At 36.8% G+C, this 17,696-nt stretch overlaps 1 protein-coding gene across 2 annotated transcripts in view; it reads left to right on the forward strand.

Annotated features, from left to right (window-relative positions):
• MMS22L (MMS22 like, DNA repair protein) overlaps positions 1–17,696 on the forward strand; it is a 93,556-nt gene that overhangs the window by 25,140 nt on the left and 50,720 nt on the right. For both annotated transcript variants that reach the window (XM_035319984.1, XM_035319985.1), the window contains exons 11-14: positions 3,036–3,098; positions 8,662–8,781; positions 9,132–9,358; positions 11,738–12,247. In XM_035319984.1, coding sequence (XP_035175875.1) covers positions 3,036–3,098; positions 8,662–8,781; positions 9,132–9,358; positions 11,738–12,247 — 920 coding nt within the window. The remainder of the gene's footprint in view (positions 1–3,035; positions 3,099–8,661; positions 8,782–9,131; positions 9,359–11,737; positions 12,248–17,696) is intronic.

Consider the following 17,696-nt stretch of genomic DNA (forward strand, 5'->3'; position numbering starts at 1 on the left):
ATAAATTTGTTGAAGTCAGTGGAATTACATCAGGACTCAGTGTAGTCCTGTTTTGTTGGTTAAACATCTGACGTGATAGCTTCATGACACATGCTTTCTTTTAATTAACTGTGATCAGAGGTGGGATGGTGATGTGTCATAATGATGGTTATTCATGTGCTCCGTAGCAAAAAGTGCCTCTAAGCCTATGTCATCTGTGGAAGATTTTCAATTTTTTAATGTGGTCTGCATGGCCTTGAGGTTATTATGAAAGCTTTTAAAATTCTAAATAGGTTTCAGACTTGCTTCTTTTTATTTTTCCCCTTTAGCTCATATAATGTAATTTCAAATATGCAATGATTCATATATATTGAATATATATTTCATACACATGAAACCACTTTTAAAACTAGAGAATTTTGGGCATAGGCTTTTCCCTCTGTGTTCTGAGGGATGCATGGTGTCTCTTTCCCTAACCCCACATTCCGGTTCCCCTTCACTATTCTGAGAAGCAGGATTTAAAAAGCAGATGGGACCCAATGAGAAAAATTGCCACTTCTGAACATTGCAGGGGTCAATTTCAATATACTGTGGGCTAGGGAAATAAAGTTAGAATTACTCGAGGCTAAGAATTCTTGCCTTTGAATAATTTGAAATGACTGCATAGCAAGATATGCAAACATGGACTTCCAGCTGGGAAGCCTAGGATGGATCTTATAGGTAGGCAGGTGTTAGTTTCTTCTGCAGAAGTTTCTCCCCAAGAACCCAGAGGGTCTCAGCTTAAGTTTTTTGTTTCAGGAGCACTTTTACTTACTGTGAGGTCTCCAGGTTCTGTTGATTTTAGGATTCTTTGAGGGTGGAGGGGGGATATGGTAAGCCAGCAGGTTTGGAGTAAGAGATGCAGATTCTACATGTTCTCTGACAAGAGCGACTTTGAAACAGTTGCTATGCCATATTGCCAGTGTAGCAGGGAATACTGTTAGGATGTAAATGTAGTGAGATTTGAATGAAACGTCTGTTAAAAGGCAGAGACAATTGAGGCTGCAAGAAGGGTGCAGCAGGTTGTTGGTGCTGTTCTTTCCCGAGTCTGGGCTGAACCCGGGTGCATTCTTGTAATTGGTTCCAGCCAGTGTCAGGCTTTTGCCCTAGATTAATCCAGGGACCTCTAAGGTGATCTGCATACTGCAGCTGGGCTGGAACTGTGGCTATAAACACCTTTCATATAACTCGTGTGCCCTTGGGCTATGGGAGTGCTAAACATGTTCTGAGCAGGCTGCTCCAGACATCCAGAGGTCTCGTAGCCATTTAGTGTGATTCTTTAATATCTGCTTATCTCTGATAAATCTGGCCTCTGAGCAGTCAATTAACTTTACTTGGAGTTTGCAGCAGGACTGTGTAGGTAATCACATAATATCAGTTTTGAAATTATAGCAGTCAAAACAAAGCAGTGATGCAGTGTTCTTTCCTTCTGACAGGATTTCAGCTGTGGTTTCGTGATACAAAGGCTGTGGCATCAATAACAGCTTAAGAAGTCCTGTTTACCACCCTAGACATGATATAGCCTCTGCTGTTCTGGCACAATTATTTGTGACCCTGTTCTATGACCAAGATCAGATCCTCCTCCCATTTCCATTCTGAATTTGGTTGGTTCACTGATCTGGTTCACAGTGGGTCCCACAAACAGAAGTACCAGAACAACTGAGCAGTGGCATGTGAAAACTGTGAGGGCAGGATGAAGAGAAAGCAGTAGGAACTCCTTAATTGATTTTGTTGAAGTTTCTGAATTCTGAAATCACAGCTTTAGTTTAACTTTCTGCAGATCTGTTCTTTGATTCACGTTTGTCCCATGAAGTCTAGACTGTGGTTTGTTAACATCAGCAATCTTCCAGAATATTATTTTTTTTTTGTAGTGCAAAAATGTAAACCCACTAAGTAGTCAAATTACATTGCATACATATTGCTGTATCTTTTTAAAGCGTTGATCTTTAAAAATCTCTCAGTAATCTCTGAAATCCTGGGTGGAATTGTCACAAGTCATGGCATTAACTAGTATAGTTAATGGAGAAGGACAGGGGACAAGAGTGCTGCTGGGAAGCAGTTATATTTCCATTAACAAAGCATAAGATGCTCGTTGTGATAAACTCTGTACAGACATTTAAAGGACAGATATCTGCAAAATAAAAGGATTAACAGTTGTGATAGTGGAGGGAATGGGTAAGGCAGGACAATGAAGAAAGTACTACTTCAAGCATCTAGTTATCTATACAAGTTATATACATAAATGAGCCTAAGAGGTGATTTTTGATACTCCTCGGTGATCTAGTTGTAGGTAAGAATGGTAAGTATGTTGACTGGGTTGTCTTTTTTTTTTTTTTTTTTTTTTCCTGGAAAATAGCCTTAATTGGAAAAACTTCTTTTTTTCAATATACATTGCCAAGTTGATTCAAATGAGCAATCATCTGCCTTCCCAAGATGAAAAATATGAATTGTGGGCTGTATTTGACCTACCCTGCATTTTTTTTCTATCTAGGTCATTACTACCTGACCAACTCTTTACCAAATTAGCCAAAACAATCCTTTGTGATTGTCATAGGAAAAATGAGTTAGAAGTAGTTTTTCAATGAAAAGATAAAAACAAGAAAAGTAAGATTGTACCTTGTCCTTCTTATTATCCCTTATCTCTTCCTTTTTAGAGAATGTTAAAGACAAATTTTAAGACATTCCTTATACAAATCAAAAATGACTAAATGTTTCTGCTCCGTTACTAAAAATGAAAGTTGGAATTGTAAACGAGTCCCTTAAACCAGTTAAAACTGCATACCCTTTCTTTTGGGTCTCTTTGGTATGTGAATTTTGGTGTTTTTTGTTGTTTAGGTCTAATTTTTAGGACAGACATCAGTTACATTCGTAAAGCAAAAAATCTGTTTTCAGTGGTGACTATAATATGCTGTCATGAAATGAAATATTTCTGTAAATTTCTTATTTTCACATTATTAGATAATGATTCCTGTGAGGTATACAAATACTATTTCATGCTGATAGTCATTATTTTTCAGAAACAGAAGGAATCCAATTGGAAATTTGTGGAAGAACTCCTTAAAAAATCCACAGATGCTCAGGTGAGTATGTAAAGGAAGAAATAGTGAACATGGGAGGTGTCAGGGATGCTTTCTGGAAAAGATGGTGCATGAAACAAAGACCAACTAACAAGTGTATTTTTGGAATTCTGGTGTTTTTGTCAGAGGTAAATGAACATCCTTGACTTATCTGAACTATGGCAGTATACGGTTCCCTCCTTGTTAGCAGTTACACTTGCTTTAAAGTGGTTGTGCTTGATGCTAAATTGTCAGATAAAGGAAAAAGATAATTATCCTGGAAGGGTAGGTATATGGCTACTCAGACAAGATGTATTCAGAATAAGAACTGGATGCTTAGAAAATGTAAACCAGATACTGAATGTAAGGATATCAAGTTGAAGAGACATGATGAGGGAGATAGTCAGTTGCATTGAAAATTCAGCTATATCCTCATCACAGCAGGAAGGTGACTTGCCTTGCTGAGCAATTTGTCTTACAGGCTTGAATCAAACTCTTACTGATAAGGTTCTAGTTTCTGAGCACTCATTTCATACCTTATCATTTTTCTTTCTGCAGAACTGTTAATGCAATGCTTCATGGCCCAGAGGTCAGAATTGACCTCCTTTTAAAATGCTTTTAAATATGCTGTTCATCATGTTTTTAAATATATTACGTTGCAGCTCTGTAAATTTGTTATGAAGTTGCATGGTACAAATTGCAAATGTGGTAACAGCAACACCTATAAAAATAATTTCTTTAATTTGTGTATGCTTAAAATGAGAATAAACATGGTTATTTTTGTATTTGGTCTTTGATGGAAATTCAGATGAGATATGAGGCAACAATGTCTGAAGTAGTTTATTAGCCATTTTCCTGTGTAGCAAAACGTCCTGTGTGTCAGCAACCTGACAACAGTAAGAGGTCACTTGTTACGTATTTTTTCAAAACGTTCCTCTTTTCTTGTGAAATCTTACTATTTCAAAATAAATATTATCCTAAAGCTGAGTATAGATAAAATACACAACATTTTTGATGCTTTTGTTAAACAGGTATTGATTTGCAGACAGTTAGGTAAGGCAGCTAAATGGTTGAGTTCAGAAGATTTGAATAATGACACAGAAATACAAGGCAAATGTCTGTTTTAAGTTCCAAAGGCAGCTATGTCTGGATTTGAAACAAACCCGTTTGCCAAAGTTGTTTGCAACTATTACCAACGGTCCAAGGAGTTACCTACCTGATTTCCTTTCTTGAATTTTTTTCCTTTTTTTCCATTATGCAGTTAACTGATTGTAGGAAATGCTCCTTGGAGAACATTTGTATCTGTATATGTGTATGCGAGTGCGTGTTACAAACTTTTATTAAAAAATGCATTCCCCTTCCCCTTCTTGCACTCCAGCTTTCCTGACAGTGTCTAGGAGGGAGGGAGCTTTCCCTTTACCAGTAGGCACGTCCATCTCTGTCTGTCTCTCAGCTTCATACCTTCAGCTTTTACCTTTTGAGTTATCCACTTGTATCTTTGATGTATCTGCTAAGTGAGTATTTCTAAGACCAGGAAAAGTAGGAATGGGAAGCACAATGAGTATCAAGAAGTCAGTAATGAAATGGAACGTGGACAAGCAGGGAAAGAAAAACGGAGAAGACTCCTCTTTGAAATGAGCAATGGGATGGTACTGAAAGTATTGCCCACTTGGCTTTAGCTTGTTAGTGAATCCTATCTAAGCCATCCTTTTAAGCATACGCTCCATAGAAGAGTGCATAGAGATGCACAGTAATAGCTCTGCAAAATATGTTGGAAGAAAAGGTTGTAGTGAATCTCTCTTTTACAAGAGAGTGCAGGAATTAGTGATCAGAATCTTTGGTGTTTTTTTTTAAAGTATATGGGAGGTTAAAATCTGGTTATGTTTAATACCATCGGATTCAAACGATGTCCATCAACTTCATAATCCACTTGTGCTTCTTGCTCCTTAACTTCAAAAGCTTACAGACAATAAAGGTAGGAACATAAAGTGAATGGGAATATACAATGTATGGGGGAAATTGAAATGAAATTAAGTATGCATATTTTTGTGTGTTTGAAAAAGGTATTTATTCAGCCAAAATCACTTTTTTTTTAAAAAATCTTGAGAGATAAGAGTTGAAGACAATTGCTTGTATGAACGGTTTCCCATTTGTATCACAAAACCAGCAGTTATATTCAAAGACCCCCATTTTCAACACTTGAGACATTTGTTGGAAACTGGTTACGTGATGTATTGCCTAGTTCTTTTATAAATTGGCTTTCTGTTTTGGCACTAACGACAAAGGTAGAGCTGGTCTACAATTCTGTTTGCACAAAATGAAAACTACTGTACTAGAAATGCTAACGAATATTAACGTCTGTATTTGTATACTAGGCAACATCAAACTCACTAAATTAATAGGTTGTTAATAAAAGTTCCTAAACAAATTCATCTTATACTGTAAGAATCAAAAGTTGTTTTTTGTTTGTTTGTTTGTTTGTAAGGGCTGATAGCAGTCTGTCTTACTAGCCTTCTCTCATTTGTGGAAGTAAATGCTTCATGATTGTTTGATTTCTGCCACAATTTTATTATACCTTCACTACTTTGGTGTTTAATTCTAATCTAAACGAAATACAGAACTACTTGTAGTTCTAGGAAACCAATTTTGTTACTTCAGTAGGAGGTCATAATAGAAAAATGTTGTGTTTAGATAATACTATCATTTTGATAGTATCTGGTGTTCCTCCCTTTTGCGATAAATTAAAAGCTGACTACCTCAAGAGTTCTCATAGTATTTCCAACAGTGCAGGAGACCATTTTAAGCAAAAGAGAAATGAAAGAATCCATTAATCCCAGGGGTATTTGAAGTCTGGAGAACTCTTTCATATTAAATTCAAGATAAAGCCTTCAGAACTATCTTGGTTTTGGAAGCTGTTCTAAAACTATTGCAGGACAGATAAATAATGGTTGAAATTGAAGCTGCTCACAATACCATGTTTCCTGTTGAATTAGTTTAATTGAAATAGTCATCGTTTGTTAAATTAGATCATAAATATAATCCTGTGCACAAATTACAGTTTTAGGACTAAGCATTCTCTTTCCAAAATGGGTTTGCGTGGTTTTTGTTTGTTCTGTTGCCTTTTGTAACAGGGTAGATCTCTCTAGAGGAATAGATATATTCATCTACAGTTTGTTTTATATCTAGACTACTATTCATAAAAAATAGCACATTTGAAAATTGCTGCAGTTCTGTCCCTTGGTTTTGGATGAGAATATTTTTATTTTGGGGACAGTACTGATTTTATATGTAGTGTTACGTCATTTAAGAGCAATGATCACCTTTCATTTGTTGACATTTTTATTGTGTTTGAACTGTTATTCTCTACGTCTTACTCTCTAGAAGTGTCCTCTCTATGGACACTTCAGTGTTTTCCATACATTATATATAATGGCTTGAATGTGTAATTTTCTATGACAACTGAAAATGCCTTTTCAATTTTCAACTTGTCTTAGAAATATACCTCTTAAGAAGGTGTATAACCTTCTTAAAAATTAATCACAAAGATTAATTGTTCATAAGAGAAGGCAGACATTAGAAGTTATTGTAGATGATTGGTGTAATTGCTTATAGTGTTCTGATAAAGTGTAGAAAATAATGTTTTCCACAGGAATGTATATCCAGATTTATGAAGCTAGAGGTAAGTTAATGAGTTACAACTCCTGTGTTGTATTGAAACTAGGGGGAAGCAGATCTAAGACATAGTAAGCCATAAGAGATAGCTTTGTGGGTGAAATTAAAATCACTGTCTTCCAGGAACAGGTACTTAATGAAAGACCATTAAAAACAACAAAAATACCCCACAAGTTAATGTTGTTTTTTTGCCTGGCATCTGTGGGTAGGTTGTTTTGTTTTGTGTTGTTGTTGTATTTCTTACTGGTTTGGGTTTTTTATTCATCCATTTTCTGAACTGGGTTAACATTGGGCGTGTGTAAACCAGGACCCTGTATAGTCCGTGATCCAGCAATGTAACTGGAACTGGAGGAGAGCGCTTCCTTATACTTATCTGAGACATGAAAGAAGTTTTGTTCATTCCCCTTCGTGGTGCTATGTTTTAAGCCAAAAAACTCATCTCGCATACTCATTTAGGTTGGAAAAGACCTTTAAGATCATCAAGTCCAACCATCCTGTATCTCCTAATTTTCTTCACCTTTTGTCATTTTTTAGCTCATCATATGCATTTAGGATTTCCAAACCTGTGTAGTATTTAGATGTATTTGATAGTAGGTCAGGGCTTTCTCTCATCACAGAACAAATGGAGTCAAGTCCTTCCAGGGTGTTATATCTACTGTCATCTTGAAGTAGATGCCTAAAACAGGCTGGATTCAACACATGGTTTCATTCGCAGTGGGGAGCTCCTTATGTCCTACTTCTGATACAAGTCCAGTTTTGATATCAAAAGCTGTCCCGCTCTCAGTAGCTGACAATTGCAGTCTGAATGCTTCACTGTGTTCAAATTGTTTGGAATTTATTTTCTTTACTCTGTGGGTTGTCTCTGGTTTGTCTGCAAAGATTGGCACTGATGTAAGCATTTGGAAAATGCTTTTCTTTTTTTGCAGAGGAGCTAATTGGCAATTGTTCAGAGGTTTATTTGCTGTTCATTTAGAGTTGTTTGGGATGTTATCAATATTGCAATGTTGCAGAAGTTTAACAAGGGAGATGATTCAGAAATAAAAGATCATCCCATTTTCTGTGCTGTAAAGAGAAGCATGACTTCTCCAGATAGCTGTACCTTCCTCTGTATCAGTAGTGAATGAGCTTCCTTTGGACATACATGACAGAAAGGTTTAAACATTCAGCTGACTTATAATGCATTCTGTGTAATGGCCTGCTAACTGTTCTGTAAGGTCCTGTACCATGCAGCTGTGTTCCAAGTTAGGCCCCCAGTATTGAGGCTGCTGTTACTGTAAAGTCTACAACTGTGTGGACACCTGATAAGAGGGTGCATGATGAATTATTTTATTGGCTGCATTACAAGATGCATTGGATGACAATGTCTCTCTGTTTGTCAGCTTTTATATTCTAGTTCATTGCTTGTAATAGCAGATATTATATTTATATTATATAATATATTTATATTATATTATGTTGAGAATCAAAGAATGGTTTGTGTTGGAAGGGACCTTGAAGACCATCTAGTTCCAACCCCCTGCCATGGGCAGGGACACCTCCCACCAGACCAGGTTGCCCAAAGCCCCATCCAGCCTGGCCTTAAACACCTCCAGGGATGGGGCATCCACAGCTACACTCTGACACAGAGTCCCTCCCCAGCTTTTCTGTAGGCTCCCTTTAGGTACTGGAAGGCTGATACAAGGTCTCCCCAGGGCCTTCTCTTCTCCAGGCTGAACAACCACAACTCCCTCAGCCTGTCTTCATAGGAGAGGTACTCCAGCCTTCTGATCATCTTTGTGGCCCTCCTCTGGATTCATTCTAATAGAAACAATGTTTATATGAATAAACTATTCTAAGTAGTCAGATAATATTGGGTTTATATGTAGACATGGTGATATTTCTCTCATACATTTAAACTGTTTATTCCCTTTGCAAGACCGGTGTGTTAGAGGAACATTTACGAATGCATCTTCAGTGCTGTTTGACTTTGAGTAGTTTCTGGGACTGGAACCTATCTGTTGTCACCATACTCTGGGATTATTACAGCAAGAACCTGGTAAGTAAATGAATATATAAAAATACAGAATTGCATTTGGACCATCTTCAGTTTTTAGCAATTAATTCTGATTCCCCTTTAGCTAAACATGATTGTTATGCTTCTGTAGAATTGACTAGTCAATGACATTATGCCTGAATTTGCTATATGAATTAGAATGAATTTTTTTTCTTCATTAGGGCTATCGATTTTAATATCTTGTGAAAACACTTTGCATGTTTATGATATGTTTTTATTTTTGGAGTTACGTTACAAACATAACTTTTGTTTGTGTGAAAGATTGTGTCCTGCTGTCTTTGGAATATTAACATTTATTGTTACTTATCTTCTTATTTTATTTTTTCTTTTAGAACAGTTGCTTTACTGTTCCGTGGCTTGGTCTGAAGGGTCTGGCAAATATCAGTAAAACTTCTTTGTCAATGCTTGAGTTGGTAAAAAGTTGCTGTTGTGAACAGCAGATCCCCACCCTGTACGAGTCCAGCAACAGTTACCTCATTTTTCTCAGCATTTTGGCACGGATGATGAAAGAAGAGGCAGAGAACAGTGGCGTGCATCCTTGGAAACAAATTAAAGGACGGTATGGCTGCGATTTGGCTTGTCTCATGCTATAAGAGTTCTAGTTGTTCTGACGGCATGGCCCTTTGAGGCACACTCTAAAGCAAAGTGGGGTACAGCGCTCATGAGAAAGTAAAGGAGATAAAGGATCAGGGGTGTTCATGATCTGAAGAAGGCAGTTGTTCCGTTTCGTTTCTGTTGCCAGCTAAGGCTCTGACAGGTGTATAGCTGGGTCCAAGAGTCATCTTGGCATCCGCAGCCTGTGATGATTTGTTTCGTCCCACCAGCCAGGAATTTGGTATACTGGCAGCCTATGCAGTGGTACAACCCTGTTGCCAATAAGGTAATGTAATTAAAGCACAGAAATTCTGTTTTGAGCTGCATGTATGCCATGTGTTGTCTAAGAACATACAGCCTGGCTCTTGCTATGCCTTCAATTCCCTTTATATTTCCTTTTTCCTTTATACGGTTGCCAACATTTCTCACAATATATTTTGTGAGGGTTTTACTTTTTCATTTAATTTTGAAACATACTAATTAGGAGAGGTGCTAAGTCATGATATTTAACAGCATACATATTTATGTTTTTTAATCAAAATTGTGACGTTGCATGTACTTACTGAATCCTTAGAACTTTTAGTAAAGGTACCATACTGATTGTTAAAGGTGCTAACACTTAAGATTTCTTTCATTTGATATAACTGACTTAGAATTAGATTCGTTCTGGAGTTTTTTGCTGGTTTTGATTTTTAAGATTAAGTTAATTTGTAAATTTAAAAAAATGATAAAATGTACATGCAGACCTTATAAAGCTATATGGTATGTCTCTCCAAAAAAGAAAGGTTATCTTTACTATCAGAAGAGGAAAATATATGTACTAGCTATGTAAGCTTCATGAGTTGTTAGTCAGTAAAGTTTGGGTTTTTAAATTGCTACAACTACATATTGAAACAAATATATTGTTATATGCTGAGTCAGTGTCTTGCTTTGGTTAGTAATTTTAATTAGTCTGTTTCACTTTCACTGAAAACAAATTATACTTAAGTTTTTGTGTTGTTATAGCTTGTTACTTTGTCTAATTTAAGAGGGGGAATAATAATACACAACACACACTTTGTCAGTCTGCTCAACCAGTTTTCATCACTTCTGACTTGAATAAATTAATTACACAAGTAGCAAAATTTAACAGCCTTCAGCTATGATTTTGGGATGAACTCTGTTTTCAGCAGCTAACCAAGCATTAATTGATGCATGAAGAACGTAAATGCCTGTCAGTAGTAATTTACTACTAAACAACATTAATTGGATTTGCTATAATTTTTGGTGGCTAGATTTGATAACCTCAGCACCACTTCCAACTATTTTTCCAGGTGACAGGATAGGAAAACAGCCTTTATGGATGTTTAACTACTGTATGTGGAACTCACTTCAAATTAAAGGTGAAGCATATACCCAAATTTTTAATTGCACAGAAGGAAAGTTTAAGCTACCCATTTTCATCTTATTCCTCTCTCATAAGAATGGTGACTTTTATTTAGAAGTCTGGATCTGAGCATGAAGGATAACTGTGTAAAAGATTTATGATTTTTACCAGTCGCTTTAAAGTTGCAAAGCAGCAGTGCTTCTCACCATCAGCTACATACGACTTAACGCTATTGTATAAGCAATACATCGTAATGTTTCTTAAAATCTTTCTGCTCAATAGAGGTTTCTCTCCCAAATGCCTACGTTTCTCTGTTTTCTCCCAGACTTGTAGTCCTCAATTTATACAATGGGCCTTCAATAAAGGGCAGTACTGCAGAGAAAGGGAGCTTTCCATCAAAAATCTTTCTTCTAGTTTTACTGCAGTGACAGCTGAGTAGGCAAACTTTGGTAGTGTAACATAAGAGAAATCAGTATCTAAAGGAAGAAAGGCTCCTGTTTATTTTTCTTTTGTTTTCTGTGTGCCACCTGGAAATAACAGTTGCTGGGCTACAGGAATTATTCGCTAATACTGAGAGATACCATTTAAATTGCTTCCTGTCCCAGTAGCCCTTGTGGGCTGAGTTTGTATGATTTGAAGGCATGGTATGGAGGAAAAGTGTCACTGACAAAATAGAGAGTCTGTTCATCACCCTGTGCTCAGCTTTCTACTGGAGGTTGGATAAGAAAGGAAGGTTAAGCTGTATCTGAGCTGAAAATTCTAATTTGTACCTTAGAGTGGACCAGAAATTGTAATAATATGTGTTCCATTGGCTAAAAGAGAAGATGAGGGGAAGGAAAAGAGCATATTTACAGGGTACCTGTAAACTAAAAGCACGAAAATGCAATTTTTGTGTATCAAGTAGATAGAAAATTTAATGCTTTACGAAACTTTCTTTCTTGATTTTTTTTTGTGTTTTTGTTTTTTCTTTTAATGTAGAATTTATTCCAAGTTCCATCGGAAAAGAATGCAGGAGCTGACAGAAGTGGGGCTGCAGAACTTTTTTAACCTGTTCCTTATGCTAGCAATTGTGGCAGAGACAGAAGATATAGTGAGTAGAGTGCTAGATCTTCTGGATTTCCTGACCCCATCCTCTGTCACCATGTCTCAGAGAGCTCTCATTTGGAGAGGTCATTTTGCTTTCCTTTTGATTTATGTTGAGAAGAATATGGACATTAGTGTCCTAGCTGAGAAACTCTCAAATGCTTTTCGTGACAAAGCAAAGGAATTTTTGGTAGCCAAAAATGACTACATACAGAAACAAAATCTCTGGACTCTACTTTCAACGTACATTGATGGTGTCCAAGAAGTGTTTGAGACTAGCTGCTACTTGAGCCTTTCTGAGGAAAAGTTACTAAATGATGGCTTTACTATGCTGCTGCCTGCTTGTCGAGGAGCTGAACTGAGTATGGTCCTGAATTTTCTTCAGGTTGTTCTAGCCAGACTTAGGTAAGTTATTTTGTTAGACTGTGGATATAGACTGGAATGTTTTTTGTGTTCAGGTTAAGCTGTAGTTCATACTAATTTCTTACTGAAATAGAGTAAAAGGAAAGAGAGTTTTAGAGGATTGTGAATGGTATGTTAAATTTTGAAATCTGCCAATGCCCTGCTGCATTTAGAATTTTAGAAATGTTTCCTTACTATTTCAGTTAAGGTAGGTTTGCTGCCTGTATTTTGTGATGAATTAGTGACACTGTGGAAAGTCATTCAGTTGCCACTGTTTCAGATATTATTTCTTTTTGGCACAGGAAATTTCAAAACTATTATCTGTACTAAATTACTGAAGTAATGTTTTCTTGTGGTGTTTTTTTTTTTCTTTCCCAGTGAATTTTCTGTTTTTCAGACTCCATTCTAATTATTTTTTCCTTCTTTCAGCAAGGTTGCAATCAAATACAACAGTTATGGAGACTTAAATACCTTGTCTAAGGTTTGATAGAAAAGAAGGAAATAATATTTTACCACTTCGAAGCAGTTCTGCTTTGATGTACTAGTTCAGGTTTCAACATCTACAGTGCCCTTCAGTAATAAGCATATTTTTGTCTACTGATGCCTTTTAGAGGTAGTCTTCCAGTTTGAAGCCCAAACTGCTTTTTTTTTTATATTTATATTAAGAGGCAGCTATTGATCTGCCATTACTTCAAATGTGCAAGTCTGAAATACATGGAAAGAACTGTGGAAGAGTGCATAATGGGAACAGTGAGGCCCATATGCAAGGTCTCTCTTCAGCTAGGTTCTTTGTTATTGTCTAGTAGTTTGACTGCGGCTGTCAATAGCTTATACATCCGAAGACAACTGTTTTTCAGGCAGTCTTTTGAAAAAAGATGAAGCATGAAACTAAGTTTAGTTGATTTATTATTTATTATTTCAGTTCAACTGAATGTATTTACTGGAATAAATTGGAGACTTCAAAAATACTTTGACATTTTCTCTGTTAGCTAATACACCGTATTTGTAATGTTGTTTTTTTTTAAGATGAAGTAGGGAGACTTGTGAAAGTTGCCTATTTCATAACTTTACATTGTTCTGAAGCTTTCCAAAACTTGAGGGTTATATAGTCCTTCTGTAACACAGACAGAAGGGCACAGAAGTCTATTACAGACTTCTCAGGACGTCATGGGCAATATACAGTACAGTACTCATACTTTTTTTATTAAAAGGAGGTCTGCTGAAATATTCGAATTACCAACATGCTCAAATAGTGGTTGGCAGGTGAGGTATTATTAGAGCCTTATTTTTAACTGTTCTTTATTTCAGCTTCTGTATTTATATGTTTGGTTATCTGCCTATTTATCCCATCAATTACAACGTTTAATTTCCCCAAGGTTTATAAAACACTTTGATCTTGATGGTATGGGAAACGGTGAAGTGTTGCTGCTTCTCTCTTGCACTTTGTCAGACTCACTGGAAATAGTCCCCTGTCAACATATGAGTAAAACAATGCTAATAATATTTTCTTCATTCAGGAAATTTGGATGACTGTGCTAACCAAAGGTGAAAGTATTATTGGCTTAACCAGACTGGTAACACCTGGTCTGTTTAGAAATGTGGGAAAGGGTGAAATGGCTCGATGCAATTTTCTCTCCTGTTTTTAAAATTCAGGCAGATACAAGGTAGTTGGCCTTTCATAAATGTATTTTTTTCTGCACGTTGCATGCTAATAGTTATATAACTGTACAATAGAGAATTTACAGGTAGGAAGGAAGTGAGATCACTGATTAAAGTGAAGCAGCTCCCTCTAGGCCGTTAGGAAATAACAACTTCATGTGCCATTTTCTGCTAACCGCGGATGATGGCTCGCAGGAGCATTCTTTATTGCTGATTAAGGAGCATTATGAAAATACTGACTTAGGTGCGTTAAACTAAATGCCTCAGTGTTTAAAGCTTAAAATGTCAAATAGTTTTAGCAGTCCCCTTTAACATATCTTATTGCGTTGCTAGTATCATGTTCCAGGTTTCCCACTTTTATTTGAGAGTATTGTAAAAATAGCAATCTTTCATTTGCAGAGTGAGGTGTAGCCAAAAGCTCTTCTTTAATTATAAGTATTCATGCTGCTATGGTTAAGGGTCTGTCAGCATTTCCATTATAAACCTTTATTTTCAAGGGTTTGTAACATAGCTGTGAAAACTTGCTCTGGGCTAAAACTTGGCATATGTGGTTTTGATAGAGGGCTTGTTTTCTTCCTTTCTTTTTTTCTTAAAAGGCATCTGAAAAGAGACCCCCACCTGCACAATTTTTATACCACTGTGTTTTAAAATAACCCTTTCCAGGTATTTTTGTATTTTGTTGTCTTCTAGGAAAGTACTGGTAGCTTTTGATTGCTGCATTTACCTATGGTTTTAAATGAGCTTTTTTAGGCCATTATTTTTTAAAAAATTAGTGGTTATCATTGTGATTATTTCAGTGTCCATATATTTAAATATAACTGACTTGTCAGGATAACTCATTTTTATTATTTTTTTGATCTGTGGTGAGTGGATAATTGGAAACAAGATGCTACTTGCTGCCACTTCCATGTATTTGATCTTCAGAGTGAGATTCAGTATGAAGTGTAAGATTGTATTTTAATACAGTCTCCTTTATATAAGCATGTGTAAAATAAACAGTAAACAATCAAGAACCCCCAAAACCATGAAGCACAAGGTGCTTCCTTCCTACGTTTACTTGGAACATTCAGCATCTAGCTCAGATGTCAGTTTTTCCTTTATTTTTTGTTTCTGTTTTTAAACAATGCTTTAGAATCCTGATTTTATTCTTCTTTAACAAAAAGTTAATGCAGGATGCTTGGCTATGTGTGCTTTCATTTGTTCCAAATCTCTGGCACTTCCCATCATCCAAGTGCCTCATGACACAAAAGGAAACCCTGAGTTAATAAAAATACAGACATTTAATGGATTTGAGAGAACTCGCTGTAAGAATGGACACCGGCTCAGGGAAATTTGCTGAGTGCCTGGAAACAGTAGGTTCCAGCATTGCAATATCTTATTCTTTAAAGAAGTGCTTGAAACATGTTAAAATGTCTCTTATTGTAATCAGGTATAGCTCTGACATGAGCTTTCACTCATTATCATCATCCTGGCATTGGGTTTTTGGAGTGCATTAGCACTGAGGTACAGGATTATAAAAATGCAAGTGCATGCCTAGGTGTAAAATCACTGCTGGTACTCCAAGCATCTTTACTTAGTTTCAGGGAGACTTACTCTGATTCCCATAGGAGAAATGAAAAGTACCACAAACTTAATAACGTAATAAACAGTAATTTCATTTTGAAAACAATTTGTGGGTATTTATGCCCCGTGTGTACTGTATTTATGCACCATGTGTACAATGCTGAAGGACATGAAAAGGTATTGAAAATTTCAGTGTGCACTTCTTATAAGCTCCAAATGAATACTACTCAGGTAAACATGTCTCTAATTAAAAGTTACAGTAATAATGGGGCCATGGATAACAGCAGAACTGGATGTTTCTATCTGTTAAAGCCTTAAGGTTGTGAGGGAAATCGCGATAGGAATAGATTATCCAGTATATCTTTGCTATGGAAATGTAAAGTCATTTGTAATTTTTTTTGCGTTACACTTGCCATCAAAACACCCTGTGGGAAGCTTTCCGAGACCAACAGGAGCCTCTACCCCGCTCTCTGTTACCGTGTAAATCAGCAGATAAGCTCATGAGGAGAATAGAAAGGTCCTTCTCCCTTCTTCCTTCTTTTCTTCCCCCTCAGGGGGTTTAGTGTTAGTCTTTGTAAAATGTATTTTACTGATGTTGAACTTCTGAAAACTGTATCCAGAGGAGTTTGGAAGAGCATGAGCCTTCTCCTACCCATTCCATCCCACAGGTATATTTTCTGTGATGTCCAGATAAGCAGAGTGTAGCCCTGTGACTAAACCACTGAACTGTTACGGGATCTTGGTTTGGCTCATACATCTGCCAGGCTTAATGAATGACTGTTAGAGAGTCATTAAATATTGCTAGGACCTTTGTTCACCTACATGGAAAATGGTCCTTCCTTTCTGACTTCATAACATAGATCTTAAATTTGGGAAGCAAGCATGGCTGGCTGTGCTAATTTGACCTAAGGTCTAAAGTAGTTTAAGGTTCGTTGTTTGTTTTTAGGTGCAGTGATAGTACTAATAAAGTTGATGTTTGAATGAGTGTAAAAACCTTCAGCCTTTCTACACTTCAGAGTACAGGAAGCAAGAACTGCTTTATCATATACCAGTGTTTTGAAAGGTTTGCTGTGTCTGAATCCTTTAAAGTAATCTCCCAGAGTTTTCTGTGGGAATTCTGGATGTGTTCTTAGTTGCGGTTACTGCATTAGGTGTGGCTCTGAAAATTAACATTGATCTTTACTCTTCATCTTACTTTATGTGGGATTTGAGTTGCTTTTTCAGGATTTTTTGTCTGTAAAGTAATGTTTTGTACCTTTCTCCCTTGTGTACTGAACTTCAGGTATGACTAGCTGAAACTCCAGTGTTTTGACTGCAGGTCCTCTGCTCTGAAAGCATTACTGTCTGCAGGAATGAAATGGGGTACACAGCTGCAGTACACCCTGTACCTCCTCCTTTGCTTGCAGAAAGTTTCTGTGCATGCGTCGCATCGGTTCAGGTTTGCAAGAATATTGACTTCCACTTCTCACTGTCAGTTTCCTTGAATCACTAGAAGGTCACACGAGAGCTGATTGATTAAAATCAATTTCATATTGGTGTTTAGGATGTAATAAAACATCTGCCACAGGATCACTTTAAGAACGAACCGGAATAACAAAAGCAGTCAGGGAATCTTGTGATTGTTGATGCCCCGATAATGCCGATATCGTTACAGGTACAGAGCCAAAGCAACTCCAGTGTAGTGCTGACATTAATTGCAAAGATACGCAGCTCTGTCCCCTGTGCTACAGATTGAAACGCTTCTGTCTGTCGCTCATTGTATCCATTTTATCTATCAAAAATTAATTCACGTGGGCTTTATGTGGCCTACCTGACAGCGGTACAAGGCTTACTGTTGTGAAAGAGTAAATCCACAAAATAAAGAGTAAAATCATAGTCAGGTGTACCAAGAACCTGCCAGTTGGGACCCTGCAGTTGTTTAGAGAAATATTTCCTCCCTGAAGGACATCACATGCACATTTGTTTTCTGATGGAAGTGTCTCACTTTTGAAACAGTTTTCCCCCAAAACAGTTTTCCCTCTGCTTTCGTTCTTTTATTCTTTGCACAAGGTGTAAGAATGGCTCTTCATACGGCGTATTTTTTTTGTTGTGGATGTTAGACAAAGAAATACTTTCACCAATAAAACCATTATACACAAGTAGCCTTCTTATCTCTTAATTTTGATTGTTTCTTCGTTACCTTACAAGATATATATATCTTCTCTCTTTAGGATATCTCTTGTCAGATTTA

Source organism: Oxyura jamaicensis, chromosome 3 (assembly GCF_011077185.1).
Source record: "Oxyura jamaicensis isolate SHBP4307 breed ruddy duck chromosome 3, BPBGC_Ojam_1.0, whole genome shotgun sequence".
In the NCBI taxonomy this organism is placed as follows: Eukaryota; Metazoa; Chordata; class Aves; order Anseriformes; family Anatidae; genus Oxyura; species Oxyura jamaicensis.